Source organism: Gouania willdenowi, chromosome 16, assembly GCF_900634775.1.
Source record: "Gouania willdenowi chromosome 16, fGouWil2.1, whole genome shotgun sequence".
Classification (NCBI taxonomy): Eukaryota; Metazoa; Chordata; class Actinopteri; order Blenniiformes; family Gobiesocidae; genus Gouania; species Gouania willdenowi.
The window spans coordinates 16,944,087-16,961,475 of NC_041059.1; the positions used below are offsets into that span (position 1 = coordinate 16,944,087).

Below are 17,389 nucleotides of genomic sequence, written 5' to 3' on the forward strand. Positions count from 1 at the left end.
ACCTATTCAAAGTTGGAAAGGAAAGCAACTTCAAGGTCATCCCACAGTACGTAGATGCTTTGAAATAAAGTTATTCTCTTTTTGAGCTTTGCTATTCAACTTTTCCGTGTCTCATATGTCAGATAGAAGGTTTACGTTAATCACAGGGTTTTTTTGATAACTCTTTTTGTTTAAATAATGTCTTTATTTGTAAAGCTACAACACTTTTTGACCTAGAGCTCAAATGCAAAACTTTGCTGGTAGTATTTCAAGAGGAGGTGCTAAACATGTCTGTCTTTTAAAGCTTTTTCATGTTATTTGATCCAACCTGTTAAGTGCAACTTATATCACCCTGAGAGTCCAACCGGAAATTCCACAGGATGCTAGAGAGAATAACCCAATAAAAACAAGAGTGGCCAAATAATTAGTGGGGAAAATGTTCACATGACTTACCCAGATGTACAGACTAATTGGATTTTTGCCTTTAAATCAACAGTTGGAGTGCATTTGTGCTGTAATGAGCCCCCAAAAAGAAACAGTGCTGTTTGAAGTGACAAAATGTCAAGGCTTTAAAATAGTTAAAAGGTTAATCTTGGCTGCAGAATTTGCAGAGTACACTGGAATATGATTTAGGATAGAGATGGGCAACCTTTATTACAGTGGGGGCTACAGAAATATGATCGTCTGATCTAAGGGCCACATTATTAACAATCATTTCAGCATTAGAATATGACCAATCTTAGCATTAATGCAGGAAGGAACAAATGGTTTTTGGATTCATTTTGTGGATTTTTAATATAATATTGTATGCTTTTCTCTCTTTTTGCGTTTTTTTCCCTGAGTCCATTTGTGTAATTTTCTTGTTTTGGATTTTTTGTTGTCGTTTCAATCCGTGTACCCTTCGTTCTTTGGTTATTCCGTTTTAAAAGCTAATCAAAATAACAAATAAACAATGTGGTTATTTTGTTTTACTGATTTAAAACCAAAACAGAAAACCAAAAAACCAAACAAGCAGCATTTTTCTGTTTTAAAATTAACACTTGTTCTGTTTGTGTGATATTTGGATATTTACGGGGAAACTAGGACGAGAGCTTCATGTTTTATTCTCACCACACAGAACAACCGACAGACGGACTTTTACTGTGCTGTGTTTGAAAAAAATGATCTTGTATCACGTTTTCCACCTCACACCAAATACAGAGGCGTAATTTATGTGTCGATGACGTTTTGTTAAGAGTTATTGATGCTGGAAGTCCAAATCTGTGAATAACTAAACAGTGTTACGGTCCAAATAGTACCCAAATAAACTGATAACTGGGCAAACTTTTGCTCCCGGTCCGGACATAAAAAGAAGGAACGCATAAGTCACATTACTGGTGAATTGAAATATTATTATTACGTAAAAAAATCAAAACCAAAAAAATGGATGTTACATGAAACATGCACATGATATGTGATAAAGGAACCAGAGGTGGTTTAATGAATCTACTGTTGCTCCTCGTTTCTTGTGATCAACTTCTGTGTGTGTTGATGGCTGCTATTAGCGTTATTATAACGTGCAAAATAACCATTTTTACTGCCTTCAAAAAAGCTGCAATTGTTTTTGCAAAAATGTTAAATGGTAGAAGTTCTAACATCTATTGTTCCTCACACCAGCCTCACAGTGAAATGTCAGTCACCTGTTTATTTGGATACAATTTGGACCGTATTACCGCAAAATAAAACATAAACATGAGCAAAAACATCCACAGACTGCATGAAAACATGAGCAGGACCAGAAAACTGCTGAAAAAAATCCTAAACAGTCCTATTGTGAAGAGACCTGATCCAGAACCTGTGGAGGGAAACAAGGTGCAGTGGACTTCAGTTCTCGCTCAATTTCCCCGTAAATATCCAAATATTACACAAACAGAACAAGATTAAAATAAAAAAACGCCGCTTATCTGGTTTTTGGTTTTTCTGTGTTTCTGTTTTGGTTTTAAATCAGTAAAACAAAATAACCACATTGTTTATTCGTTATTTTGATATGGTTTTAAAACAGAATAACCAAATAACGAAAGGTTTAATATGTTTTCCGTATTTTTGTTCTTTTCTATAATTTTTATTAGTTATTTTTTGTAGTTGTCTTGTATGTTTAGTCATTTTTTTGTTGTCATTTTTTTGTACTTTTGCTTTCTTTTGTTGTTCTTTTGTGCATTTTTCTGCAGTTTTATGGAGTAATTTTGTACATTTACTTCACGGGCTGCACAAAATAGACAACTTAAGGGCCACGTTTGGTCCATGTTTGAGCTACGATCGCTTTAACCGTTTACACAGATGTAATCATCAGATGATATAGATAAGATGGGTGGATGATGAGGTAATTGAAGTATAGAGGTGGCTTTCCTTCCTTGCCAAGGCTGCCCTGAGAGTGCTAAGATTGTCACTGGAGAGAAGAACACTTGGGGAACTGAGAGATGTGCATAATAACATGAGAGGTTTTTGTTTGTATGCATATCCACGCTCGGGAGGAACATCAACTCTTTAAATTAGCATTTAGCAAAGTGCACATCCGCTATGATCCTCCCATGGTGGCATGAGGAAATCAGCATCATTATAGACAGGAAAACATGCAGTCTGTGGCATGCCCCATACAGTACATGGATGCAACAAAATGTAATTCTTATTAACATCCTTTTGGATCCAATTCCACTCACTTTAAAAACAGTTTTTATTACAGTAGAAAAACTGTCTTAAAGGTTTCGGATTCAAGAGAACACAGAGTTCGTCATACACTGTGGAGACGAACAAAACCTTTTCAACACAGATCAAATTAGTCCCTAGGAGTGAGCTTTGTCCACCTATTTGCTCACTTAATGCAATGCTTAATTTCTCCCTTCCTGCCTCTGCCTCCCTACTGGGTTTCATCATGCTCTGTATAACAAGGCAGGAGTGTTATTGTAATGAACCCAGAGAACTTTGGGAGTTACATTGAAGCTTGTACACCACTTGTGTTCATGTTAGTATCATAGGAGTAAATAAGAAAATATGCTAACATCCATGTTAGGAGTTTAGGATCAAGGTTTCTCAATAGAGAATATATGCTGTTTTTCAGCCACATTACTATCAATTAATATAAAATCAGTTTCATACAACAACAAAGAAGCTAATGACAAGAATTTTAAAGGCCTTGCTTTAAAACAAGTTTTTTTTAGATGGCCGTAAATGTGGATGCTTCACAAGTCCTATGTTTCTGACGATTCAATGACAAACATGCTCAAACGCAAAGATTATATTTGATATGAGGGCTGTGACAATGGTTGAGCCATAGCCCTAGAGGGCAGAGCAGAGTGGCTCTCTAGCAGGGACACTGACGTTCACACGTAAATGCTTTAATAGGACTAAAGTAGACAAAGGCCACCAGTGACGCAGTTGTAGCTATAATGGGCTTGCCACATTGAAGGTTTATAGGGCTTTGCCTATTGGAGAGAGCTATTTTCAATCCCACAATCCCTCATCAGCCTCAGGAAGCTAGTTATAAATAAAAAAGTGTAGGTTAATCACCACTAACATGTCCCAGTGAGATGTCTGGCTTGTTTTTATGAGCAGTAGGGCAGTGTGACCAAGCTTTGGTAAAAATACATGAAGATCCCTTAATGAACTACGATGCTCTTTTGAACCTTTGCAATAAAAAAAATTAGGCATTTTTTAAATGACCATGTTTAAGATGCATAGAACATTCAATAACAATCAGGGCTGTAGTGGCGTAGTGGTTAAGGAAGCTGGCTTACATTTGGAGGGTCACTAGTTTGAATCCAACCTGAGCCATCACTGTGGGGTATTGAGCAAGTAACTTAACCCAAACTGCTCGTGTTGGACGTTGCTTTGGATAAAAGCATCTGCTAAATGAACATGTAGAATTTCGATATTTGTCATTTAAATGACACAGTAAACAATTATTATGTTGTTCTAACATGTATATGTGTAGAACCACATTGACATTGCAAAATATGCTGTGCTCAAGGAAACATGGGATCAATCGAGTTTTGGATGAAACATTAGCTGTGTTCAAAATGGCACACTCCGTACTAAACATGACAAACTCAATTATTATATACTATCTACTATCTACTATAAGTATGGTTAGGATGGGGACCACTCCCACTGAAGTATACTTCGAAGATGCATTTCGAACCTACAATGACAAAAACCGGACACACGCTGAGGCTAAATATCTCTGTTGATTTGCCACCTTTGAAAATTATGAAAACATTTTAAGCGAGAAAGTGACCAAGTAGTAGATCAACATGTGGTCATTTGATCCATAAAACTTGTGGAAACACATTTCATGTCGATATTTCAGAGAGACCTGCCATTGTGCTACTGACAAAACTTCAAAACAAGAGTCCTATTTACAAAAGGGTTACAAAACTAATGAAAGACAAGAAAATATGCTTTTGTTTTGAAAAGGGGATGTTTGATTTTTAGCTTAAAGATGGTCCCCGGACGATATTACATTCCGCTCTCAATGCATCATGGGGCGGTTGAGTATGAGTAGTGTGCCCACTGGGCATACTTAGGAAATGTCCTGATATAGTATACATCCGGGTATTTCTCACGTACTCAATCTTTTTATACTATCTAATGTGAACACACTACATACTCTTTTTGACGTCAAACTTAGGATGAGTAGTACTAGTACGTTAGTATGTGATTTCAAACACAGCCATCGTCTTATAGTTGTCATGCTGTTGGAAAAATTGCATTAATATAGTCAATTATTACCAAGTCAGTGATGCTTGTAGACTACAGGGTCACAACAGCACCTAGTTTGATAAATACAAATTCTGTGACTGGTGGAATTCTAAAGCTTTAGCTTTAGGCTTGTTATCAATCTCCCTAGTTTAACATTCATAAGTTCAGGAACACGTTTGTAATAACTTTGTCCCCCAGTTTGGGTATTCATTTTTAAACCCAATCTTACTTTCTTTCAATTACATTTATTTTTTACATATTTAACTTTCACTGAAGTGCTTGAATTCTAAGGAAATATAATATTCTGGTTGCATAACAGACAGTGCAGTACATATTAGACACTTGTTTTCATTCTGGTTGAGCTCTGTGAGCTCTGCATTTCCTTCATGGCTTCTCGGTTGCTGCGTGACAAAAGGATTGAGGGGTTAAATGTTTGTCCAGCTGAAACAACACAGTAAAACTCCTTCTCTGTGTCTCTGTAGCCCAGTCTTCAGAGCACAGGACCTAAAAATATCCTTGCTGGCTCCACGCCCCTGGCGGGGGGACAGGTCAAATTATGAAGGAAGATGAAAAATTTAAAGGCACAGGCTGCTTGGCCACAAACCCAGCTCCACATCAATGGTCAGATAGAACATTTGCCTCGGCTTTTAATGGCTGCAGTCAGGATATGTGAACTGTAGTGCATGTGCATGAATTATTGATCAAAAACGTCAGACTAGAAATCGTAAATTCAAAATGTGTTATTCATGTACATGGAAATTGTTATTAATATGTGCTATTTCTCAATTCACTTTTCCTACTATAAGTGACACTTAAATGGAAAGGATTTGCACACTCGTAAAATGAGTTGTTGACAGTTTGAGAGCTTTATATTATTGTGATTATGCCTTCACAGCGTCTGAAAGTTACTTCCTCCAACCACGGAAAGCATGCTTCCTGAGTAGCAGTAGTGCCCTGGATACACACTGAACGCCACACACATACTAGTACAGTTGGGTCACAATTTGTAACTAGAGATCGTCTTAATGTATTATGAGCAAAAATTTGATTTAAAAACCAACCTAATTGAATTTTATTCATCAAATTTGTGTTTAGAATTGGTTCTAATCTACTTCAATAAAAAATAAGGCTAAAAGAAAGTCATTTTACACATGATGCCTTAGAGGGAAGTCCTAATATTCTGGGAATTTGTAACAAATTCTTTATTCCCTAGTTTAGTCATCATTAACATGTATTAGAGATTTGAGATACTCTCGCATTCAGTACCTGAGAATGCATACAGAGAGACATAGTCAGAGCTGGTTTTGCTTTGCTGAAACAATCAATTTATTACAGTTGCCACATTGAAAACAGTTAAAAACCAAAAACAATGAGGCATAAAAAAAGGCTACGGAAAGGCCTCTGTAAAAAGGTGAGTCTTTAGGCTGCATTTGAATTAATCCACAGTCTGTGGAGCTCTCAGATGGTCAGGGAGAGCATTCAACAGTCTTGGAGCAGTCGAGCAGAAGGCTCGATCACCCATGCTGTGTAGCTTGGTTCTGGGGATCTTCAGGAGGAGAGCTTCGCCGGAACGGAGGGTGCGTGAGGAGGTCTGGGGATAAGAAGTTCCTTTAGGTAGGCTGGGGTATTTCCGTGTACACACTGGTGTGTGAAGAGGAAGATCTTGTATTCAATCCTTTGTTCCAGAGGGAGCCAGTGCAATGATTTCAGGATGGGGGTGATATGATCGTATTTGCGCACCCCCATCAGGATCCTAGCAGCACTGTTCTGGATGTATTGAAGCTTGCGAATGCTCTTGCTAGGGATCCTGATGAGGAGAGTATTACAATAGTCTAGCCTGGAGGAGACAAAGGCGTGTACCAGTTTTTCAGCGTCGGGCAGGGAGAGTGTGGGGCAGAGTTTAGCCAGGTTCTTCAGGTGGTAGAAGGAGTTTTTGCACAACTGCTTGATGTGTGTGTCAAACATCATTTGAGAATCCATTCTCACACCCAAGTTGGTGACTGCTGCGGAGAGTGTAATTTCCTGACCAGCAAAGGTGATAGAGGTTATGGGGGATGTTTGAACCTGATGTGGAGTGCCAACCAGCATGGCTTCGGTTTTGGAACTATTGAGTTGTAGGAAGTTGAGATTCATCCACGCCTTGGTCTCCTCCAGACAGGTTGTCAGTGTGGCTGGTGATGAAGATGATGAAAGAGCTGTAGGGGGTGACGGCTCCACCCTGACGTAGAGCTGCGTGTCATCGGCATAGCAATAAAATGACACGCCATGCCTGCCGATTACATGGCCAAGGGGGAGCATGTATAAAATGAATAAAAGTGGGCCAAGGACAGATTGTTTGGATCAACAACAACGTCAAGTCAATAGGATAAAACAGACAGTCATCTAATGCACAGCTGTGGGCATCAGGGTCGTCTCACTCCTGGGCCTCAAATGTAATTCTCTCAGCATTTTTATTCTATTTTGTTATCTAGTGTTGTCTATATGTTTTCTTTTGTGATGATACGTAAAACATTTGTGATTGTCAGGGTCAAACATGAACTCATCAAAGATAAAGACATACACAAATTATATAGGTCAAAGCACAGTTTTCAAAAGTTTAAATCTTACAGTATTTTTAATTAGCAGATGTTTTACATTAAAAAATTAAACGATCAGTTGTTGTAGTTAGTTAAAGGTGACATTTACTGCTGATATAAAGCAATACAAATGTTTATTGATTGATTTATTATCATTTAGGGTTCTATTGTGTCTGTTTATTTGGTTTATTAGGTATTATCTATATGAGTTGTTTAATTTGTATTAAGTTTAGTATTTACAATAAAATTATTCTTATTTGTTCATGATTTAGATTTTGTGTCCTTTTTTAGTGTTAATCTGAGTGCCCTAGTTATTTATATCTAATATGTCTCTTTGCTTACGCACTTGCTTGTGTTATTGTTAGATTCAGATTGAAATCAGATGAAATCAGATGTTCTAAAACTGTTTGTTCCAAAAAAATAGGCTTTGAGAAAGTTGACCTGAATATATTTTATTATAGTGAAATAAGAGCTATTAATCATACTAATTAATAGCTATTATTTACAAGTACTACTAATGATAGGATATTAAAAAAAGAAATTATGAATAATAATTAATATTTTCACATGCTTTTGATCTGATCATTTAAAAAGAGTGGGTCACTCAATGCATGTACCCGAGAGATAAAAACAAAGACATACATAGAGTCAATGAGAAAGATAGCTTTAACAAATTAGAGAGAGAGAAAAAGAGATGTGATAGAGGTATCAAGCTTCCATCTGCAGTGAGGGAGTCAGGAGACATGCCTTCTGGCAGGAGCAGAAGAAGACAGCTGTGTTTGGTGTGGTATTTTTGAACACATCAATGCTGCTCCAATCCCTGCGCCTCGCCTGACCTATTTATAGCCAGGGCTGGCCATTGTTCTATTTCTGTCACCTGTGGGCCACGCAGTTGTTGATTCACATGCAAATGAGACCCGCTCCCTCCCTAGCTTTCTTTACTGTCTGTGCGAGGTGCTCAGTACACAGCACACGGCTTTCCTAGCGACTCAGCTTTACATTTTTTCCAGCCTCCAGAGCGAGAGAGTAGAGAGTAGAGAGAAACTGGCATAGAGGCATATTGAAAAGGAAGCTGGACTTGCCTTCCACTTTAAACGCCGCAACAGTGTTTAGAAAAGAGAGGAGCAGATCACCCTTGAGAGTCTGGTGAAGTTTGTGTTTTAGCTCCACAGTGAGAGCAGATTCTCTGAGGAGGAGGCAGAGGAAGGGAGAGAGTTGCCTGTTGTCGTGGTCTCTCCCCTGAGTGGCTGAGGGGTGGCTCTTGGTGACAGGAAACGCACAGCTTGCGATGAGACCGGAGCGCTGAGTGGAGTATGCTGCAGACGATTTACGAGGGTGAGTCAAGTTTCTCCACAACAGAAGGGCGCGTTGGACACCAGCAGTTCTCGGGCCAGAGCAAGATGCACAACGTGAACAACTCAGGTGATCACACACAACCTGCTGTTTCTGCTCCCTCTGAGGAGTCTTGCCTATGCATTCCTGAACCTCTCTCCTCTCTATTTTTATATCCGTTCCTACTTCTCCGTTGTCTTACATCCTCTGTGCCTCTTGCGCACACGTTACTCTCCCTTACTCCCAACATCTCTCAACTTTTTGCGTCTTTTATTCTGTGTTTAACGAGAACTCAAAGCATTGTGGTGGGACCAAGCTTCTCTTCATGAATTAAGGTATATGCAACAGCTGCATCATTATTGTTTTTCACTAATGCTGAAATATTTGTTAAAGAGTCAGTATTTGGACTCAGAAGCTGCTACCTATTATTTTTAAAAGTCTTGTTCATTTTCTAATGAGATGTCTACATCTACTGTGTTGCTGGGAACATTACATGAATAATATGTATTTCAAGCTTATAAGTTAGCGCGCATATTTTTGGAAATTGAAAAACAGATGTGAACTTGAATTACATAGGAAGAGTATCCTTGTATTCACCATGGCATGTTTCTATTTTTGACCTGAGAACAGAATACAAAGAGTACATACTGACATCACTGTGAGTAACCTCTATTCACTGCAATGACCCAATATGAGTCACACCTCATTTGCTTTGTTTTTTTACTTGTGGCTTTAAATAGACGCAATCGGGTGATTAGTTAAAAGTTCAAGTATTGTACTTAATAATCATGTTGTTTTATGGGTGTCCTAGAAGCACTTGTAATGATGAGTTATGTCACAGCAATGCTAGGTTGCGAAAGACAAAGTGTTGGAGGATGAATGAAATGACATACCTCAGTGAATTCAAGGGAACTGGAGTCTGACTTGAGACAAGTTAGATAAAACATCTTTGTATAGATGGATAAGAAATCTGGAAAGAAGACCGGCTAATGACACTTTCTTGGTCTGTCAGTAGAGCAGGTTATTTGACAATCCAGCTACAAAAATACAAGAACTAAGACCAAGCACTTTTTTCTTATGGCTTTGCAGATTGTAAGCCAAACAACACATATAGTGTGTGTGCAGGATACCGGCTTCTTACTTATTCTGTGGGTCAGCTATTCTTAGGTGAGTTATTTTCAGCTTATGGCATTAGCCTGTTAAGATTAGGCGCCTGAGCGTTATCATTCCATCCCAGCATACTTCTGATATTACAACGGTTTGGAACAGATAATTCAAGAGACTTTAGTCATTTTGCACTTTTTTCCACTTTATTGCAAGTCACCCAATTGTGACTAATATTGCTTGAAAAAAAGGTCTTCTTAATATGGATGTCTTTCAGTTCTGCTGAGCATGTAATGGATTTGGTACAACAGAAGCAGTCCCTTTAAGGCAAACACCGAGTCCAGAGTTTTGCGGTGTGGGGGATATTTCAATACTGCTAGCCAATAAATTATCAGTTTTGTTTAATATTGTATTACCTACTGTTTTACCATAGCAAAATACTTGAATTTATAATAAAAATAGAAGAAAATATCAATCATTTTTCCTCTTCCTCTTTTATAATTTAATTAATATATCATCATGAAAGCATCATAAAAAGTTATGAGGAATCTGATCCTCTGATGGTTTTATCAACAACAACAAAAAATTTATGTTTAAAAGTTATGTTATACTGATAGCAATAATCATGAATAGGGACATTTTGAAAAATACCAATGGTGAACCTTTCATGTCCTTTTGTTGATATCTTGTATCTGTTTTAGTTGTCTTTTAAAGATTTGTAATTGTTTTTAATGTTATGGTTTTCCTGTTTGAATTTAGCTCACCGAAATTGCTCCGCTGAGCACTGTTGATTGATTTATTCAGATTTTATTGACGATGGGTTCTTCTGCATTGTTCTTTGAGAAGATGATTGACCTCAATATCAACTTTTAATCATAAGTTTTGTTTTTAAGGGAGAAATTAATGTTTTGCTAGTTATTTGTGGGACTCTACTAAATGAATGGCCTATAGTGGTTGAGCTCAGCTCTGTGCTCTTTGTTAGTTGATAGCCTGCAAACCGCAGCTCAAGCTTAGACGCAAGGACAAGCCTGAGTCTTAAAAATAAAGACCTGTTTCCTGCTTTAGACATGCCAGCTGCTCAAAATAACAAGGCACTTAATGAGAGATCCAGCACCACATTGCAGTCCCAAGCATCAGCTTATTTTTGTCCTCAAACATCTTCTGTATCTCTGGTTCTATTTATACAGACAGACAGGGAATTTAGATCAGCCACGAGTTAGATTTAACATGTTTATTTTTTTTAACCGGTACTTCTACAGGTCATGTATAGAACATAAAAGATGTGTTACCAATAAACAAAATATGTGCATAATCATAAAAAAACAACACATTTGAAGTACCTTTTTTTCATTTTTTTTTTAACAATTTTATACCATGAAATATAATCCATGGGGAGCAGCCATGTTCAGTCAAATGTGACGTCAAGTTATGATTGTGGTCCGGTGTGAACATTTGGTTCCACCTGTATTTAGTTTTTGTCATTATTTACGTTCTTGCAGTGATTTTCTTCCCACTTTTTGGAAAAATGTCTTAGTTATTACTACGGACAACACTAGGATGTGTGGTGGAGCTACATTTGACGTGTTTGGAGTTGTTATTGCGAGCTCTTGTTACACATGGGAACAGCCACAGCCAACAGTCAGCTGCACTGTTTACATACGAGACGGAGATCGGTCCATATTCTATAACCACTTAGCCTGATACTGGTTGTAGAAAGGTGGAGCATAACCCAGTGTACTAGCCAGGGTACACCCTGATTATATTAACTGTGTATTTGTACATTATAAAAAAATACACACAAACACAGAATATGTTTTTCTGTGTAGGTACATCAAATGATCTCTTAACACTTGAACACGTTTTTCACTTTGTTATTGTTGTTTGTGTTGGTTAATTTTTATTCAAACAATCTCTTGGATTCCACAGCATTTTAAGATTCATGGCGAAATGATTATTGCTCATTTCAAGCACTAAAATATGTCTCATGTCTTCTGTCTATCTAAGTGTAGGAATATCCATAATATTTTTCTAATATGTCAGGTTTTTTGGAAATAGTATTTTTTATACACCTATATAATTTTTCTGATTCAGATTCAAAATCCATTATTCATCCCAGAGGGGAAATTCGGTTTCAGCTAAATCCTTTCCAAGAACCATGAAAAGATACATATAACATGGGAGTACAGTAGCGGAAGTACTGTGGGTCGCAAGTCATTAAGGCAGCGCCCCATATCTTAAATGAGAAGTGGAAAAACATGAGGTAAGGAGAGGGAAAAAGGCGGGTCCCAAACGGTGCTCCTTTATGGATTTATGGAGCACAGTGTGTGTGTGAAATGACCTTGGGTAGATCTGATTCAGAAACAAAGTTCCAGGTGTTGGTGGGGAAGGGGAGGAGGAGGAGGAGTAGGGCGTCAGTCAACACAAACATCCTGGAGAATAGATAAACCGACCTTGAACGGCTGGCTTGGGTAGTCAAATGAGATAATTTGTTTTTTGGTCAGGCTAAGCACAATTTTCCTTCAGCCTTTGGGTCCATCTCTCAGCAATAAATCCAATATAGTGGCTTTATCTCGAAAGCTGAGCAGGTAAACTTCTTCAAGTTGGATTCCATAATTATGACCTGTCCCTCAAAACTATTATCTGTATTCTGAATAGTTTCATGACTTTTATTCTATAATACTTTGTACTTAATTCAAACTTTAAACTCAAACTAAGATAGGATAGTCAGTTCATCCACTATCAAAACTCATAAAAGGCAGATCAGTTATAGAAACAAATGCTTTGGGGACACTGGCACTGCGACACAGCGGTGGGAGTGTAGTCACAGGCCATGAATCACCCTATCCCCGATTGGCAGGTCCTCCACACAGAGGAATTCAGGCATGGGGCATGGTGTTTGTTGCTCCCTTGTGCTAAAAACAAATTTGAGACCTGTCATTCATAAGCCTCTTGTTTACCAGCACCCACAGACACTTCTGCACACACTTGTCACAGCCCAGGAGGAACCTCACTTTTACCCAAAACAGTGTTCATATCAGACTTTATGATTGACAATGGCACTGACGGGAGACCTTTGAACAAAAAAACACCCCAGTGTCTTCTCTTTGATAGATCGTCTCCAGTATGACCCTGAAAGTTACATAAATGTGACATGACGCTTTTATTTTAGCCTGTGTTAAATTGAGCAGGCACAACTGTGACAGTCTTTCACACATTGTCTATAATAAGGCGCTGCTCAGAAAAGCTTTTATATATAGCTCTAGTTACTGGTGGTTCCATATTCTCTTCCCCCTAAGAAGTATTTTTGTGATGCGGAAACAGCACATTTTGAATTAGGGTAGTTTCATCTCCCAGGCTTTTAAAAATGGAATAGAATAGATAAAGCCTATGTATTAGTGCCATGAATAATAATCTGCCTTTATCTGTTTTTAAGTAAGCAAAGGGACAAATTTGAAAAACATATAATAATGATGAGTTACAGACATCGAAATACAGTACCTGTTTTTAAGCAATGCCTTATAGTCTCAGGACCTTTTTTTATTTGCTTAACATCATCCATCCTATCATTCCATTCACAAATGTGTTTTTTTCTTAACAATGGTGACTCAAAAAAAAAAAAAAAAACATGCAGGTTTTTGTAGTCTCTTTCAGTTAATTTTTTATAGAACCTTAAATATGAATGCTGGCATAAGCTTCACACAAATTCCCTACCCTTTCTGCATCGTCCTCCCCAGTCACAATTTGTTAGATTTGCTGACGGAAGATCAGTGGGATGTGCTGATCAGAGATAGAGATCGAGAGAGTCTCATTCTCATTGAGGATAATATGAGATCAATTAGATATCACTTTGATGAATACTCCATGAAGCAGGTGTTTCTGTTGCTATCTTTAGATCCAATAGGAAAAAGCAACACCAGGGAGGATGTTTGACTATGAATGAACCCTTCATTGGTTTATACTTTCATTGGAGCTCCTGAAACGGCGCTTGCGACAAAAGCATTTTTTGTCAAGTACTTACTTGCAAAGATTAATTCCCTGTCAGAAGAGAAGGCTCCATCTACAGGTGCCTGTTCTCTCTCCCCGCTGAGCCGCTGCCCTCCTCTGTCATTAAATGAAGCTGTTTTTAGAACAGACTGGCAAATTACAGCACAGGAATTTTCTAGCTGTCTTCCTTTTTTGTTCTTCTTCTAAGAAAACTTTTCATCCATCCCAGCTCGTGTGTGTGTGCATGGATGTAGATATGTATGTATGTGTGTGTCTGTGGGTGTGCGTGGTTAAGTGTTTTATACCTACTCTGTTTATTTTTTCTACCTCTCCAACGGGGACGTATTTCTTCTATTAGGATTACAAAGCTGATATTATAGTCAACATGTCACATTGCAACTGTAGGCAGGCAATGACATGCAGCGAGACTCGATAGCTGCTGAATGGAGCGACATAATTACGTCGCTTGCGTTGCCATGGCAGCGGCAAGTTAGGGTGGTGGGTGCTATGGTGTGGGGGTTGCCATAGACCAGGATTGCGCCACTTGCTTTTATGTTTCTATTTATAATTATCACCGCCGCATACACATGGAATGGTGGCCATGAATAACAGGCTACGTGACAAAACAAATGGACGCCAGTGAGCCTCACAGAATCAGTAAGCACCTCACAGCTTCCTCATTGTTGACCACATATCAACCCCACTAGACCGTGGGCAGCTTTAATGGCATTATTGAATATTTTTCCTGTTGGATATATATTGTGGATGCAACAATAGTATTGTACTCACATATAGAATGTTTACCCTGTTGTGTTTCCAAAGAAGAGGCATAAAATGTACATATTGTCTTAATTTGTTCCCTTAGATGTCAAAGCTTCCACAAAGTCCATCCAGCCCATCTATTTTAAGTAGATTGGAATGTTTATACATTTTTTTTTAATGTGAAATAGATGTCCTTGCTGATCTTCTCGTGGGGATTTCTCTGGTGTTGATTTGTGGCGATTGAAAAAAAAAAAAAAAAAGACACAAAAACGTAGTTAACAAATCTGGTTCTTTTTCTTTTTTTCAAAGATACTTGAAACTAGGATTGTTAGTAAAACTAAACTGTACTAGTGATAATCCTGGTCCACTCACCATATACCGGTGCTCTCTCTGGAAGTGAAGCATGAAGCAGCATTGTGTTCTATGTTCTTCTTTGCTAACAATTGATTTTCTCCATGGAGAAGGCTAAATATAGAGCTTGAAGACCGACAATACACTTCTCATACTTGTGTCCGGCAACTTCAAACAGAAGGACGTCTTAGCAATAAAACTCAACAACTTCACTCAAGAAGAGAAATAAAGACTCAAGGACCTTGACTTGACAATCTAATATGGGCTCACAGTTGACTTTTCTCAAATCTATTTATGCTACAAGCAACAAAAAGTACTGGCATAATTTTCTGTTATGGTTTGGGAAATGGACTCCTTTTATTTATTTATCAAACAGTGGGAAGACGGGGGTTTTGTAAATACTTTAAATGGCTGCCTCAACATTTCGTGCCAAAGGTCCGTTGAGTGTGTTATGCAGCCACTCCCAGGAGACCATAAACTGTAGGATGTGATCCTGAGTTTGTTTAGAGAATCCTTTAATGTTGCCTGCTTTTGAGGAAAAGTTTTTTTCCCGCTCCAAATGTGATTTATTATTGTCCATTGTCCTCAAATGTTCGGGAGGTCTTGGCACTTAAAAAGCTGCAAGTTTTACAGCAAAGATACTAAGTTCTATGTGAATTTTAAAATGTAACATAGACTAATCTCTGTTTTTTCTCCCTCTTTCACCACAGTGGACATTAAACCAGACCTACCATTGGCCGCAGAGCCCTTGTCTCCTTTGGACCTGCGTACAGACCTCAGGATGCTGGGGCCAGGCTCCGATCCTGGACTATGGGAGCGACAGCTGCAGCAGGAACTGCTACTTATTCAGAAACAGCAGCAAATCCAGAAGCAGTTACTCATCAGCGAGTTCCAGAAGCAGCATGAGAAGCTGACCCGTCAGCATCAGGCTCAGCTCCAGGAGCATCTGAAGGTTAGTTTTGCCCTGAAATGGCTGCATGGAGGTCAGCACATCAGCACGGCACAGCACAAAACAAAACTGCAGAAAACAATGCAGAACAGCAGAAAACTGAGCTCAGGACAACATAACAAAGTTCACAAACAAAGATACAGCTCAGCATTATGCTCTGGTTATTGCATCTCAGTGTGAGTTTTGTTCTAACATGTCAAGCAAAAAATGATGCATCACTAGAAAACATATTCTTCATAATTATGTTTATTAGTGAGCTATCCTCATGCTGATTTGAGAACTGCGTGTTTCTCAGCTCCAGCAGGAGCTCCAGGTCATGAAGCAGCAGCAGGAGCTTGAAGAGAAAGAGCGTCGTTTAGAGCAACAGCAGCAGCAGAGCCAGCAGGAAAAGGAGCAGGAGCGACATCGGCGAGAGCAGCATGTTTCCAGCCTGAGCCTCAGGGCCAAGGAACGCTCTCGAGAGAGTAAGACCTCGACACCTTCGTCATCGTTGCATCTTAACTCTCAGCAGCTAATTCAAACAAAACACCACTCTTTGCTACTCTCGTTATCACCAATCGTCTTTTAAATGTGATAAAATTACAATTAAGACAACAGATAATTTTTTTTTAGGAACGTTACAGCGAATGAGAATTTTTTTCCCTTTGCCATCTGTATGTTCTGTTATCATCACTTAAGCAGGATAGCTGCCATCAAGTGATGTGTCAGCTCTTTCTCTGTGGGTGTGTGAAATTTTGCTACGCATTTGCATTTTTAAAGGCTTTATTAGTGACTGTATAATCATGCTGATTGTCCATTAGGCTTTTTCCCAGTTTAGAATGAGTTGACTGCATGTGTTTTAAAACCTCAGTCAAGGCTTTACAAATATCTTGACAGTGTCGGTAAAGGGAATGAGAAATCTTTAGAAAGGGAAAGGACCAATATTCTTTAGTAGGCAGCTACTTAATATTCACTGTGCCAATAGGTGTCAAAAACTAGCTTATTTTAATCTATGGCCATTGTAAAGAAATCAAATCAAAACAAACGTAATAACATGCATACTTAGATGTTACATTTAGACTGTATATTTATTTTTACTGCATGGAGCTGTGGGACTGCTGTTCATACAGAGGAAAATCTATTCAGATTTACTGTGTTGGGGCAAAGGAGTCCAGATCTATCAATAGAGGATCTAAATGTAATCAAACACAGCTGAGACCAAGTACAATTACAAAGCTGAAACTGTTTCAAATGTCAACTTAAAGACAAATGTGCAGCAGTAGAACGATGGTACCTAACCAGCACTTGCAACTGATGACACAAAGTTGGCCGGTAACATTTAAGCCTGAAGATTAGTAAAAAAAAATGTCTTTCTATAGTGCAATAAAAATAGCACACGATACAGTATTTCATTTCTGTTTTTACCTTGTAGCTAATATTAGACAAGATTTATGACTCTGTTGGGTCACGGAATTTGAAACTGTGCCTTGAAACTCAACCACAGTTGGAGGAGAACGTTTCTCTACTCCATGACTTACACAGAGAGAAATGTGAAGATTAAAAACCACTAGGGGGAGATCTTCCTACACCAGTCTGCCTGCTCAGTAAAGCCAAGTAAACCAAATCACAAGAGATCATT

General features: G+C 38.5%; 1 protein-coding gene across 4 annotated transcripts in view; it reads left to right on the forward strand.

Annotated features, from left to right (window-relative positions):
- Positions 1-17,389, forward strand: part of hdac9b (histone deacetylase 9b) — a 41,966-nt gene that overhangs the window by 13,331 nt on the left and 11,246 nt on the right. The window contains exons 1-3 of one of the 4 annotated variants that reach the window (XM_028469963.1): positions 8,101-8,711; positions 15,533-15,774; positions 16,067-16,235. In XM_028469963.1, the coding sequence (XP_028325764.1) occupies positions 8,603-8,711; positions 15,533-15,774; positions 16,067-16,235 (520 nt within the window). In that variant the 5' untranslated portion in view covers positions 8,101-8,602. Of the gene's footprint in view, positions 1-8,100; positions 8,712-8,732; positions 8,957-15,532; positions 15,775-16,066; positions 16,236-17,389 lie in introns of those variants that run through there. The other 3 variants (XM_028469962.1, XM_028469965.1, XM_028469964.1) reach the window with 3 other exon arrangements.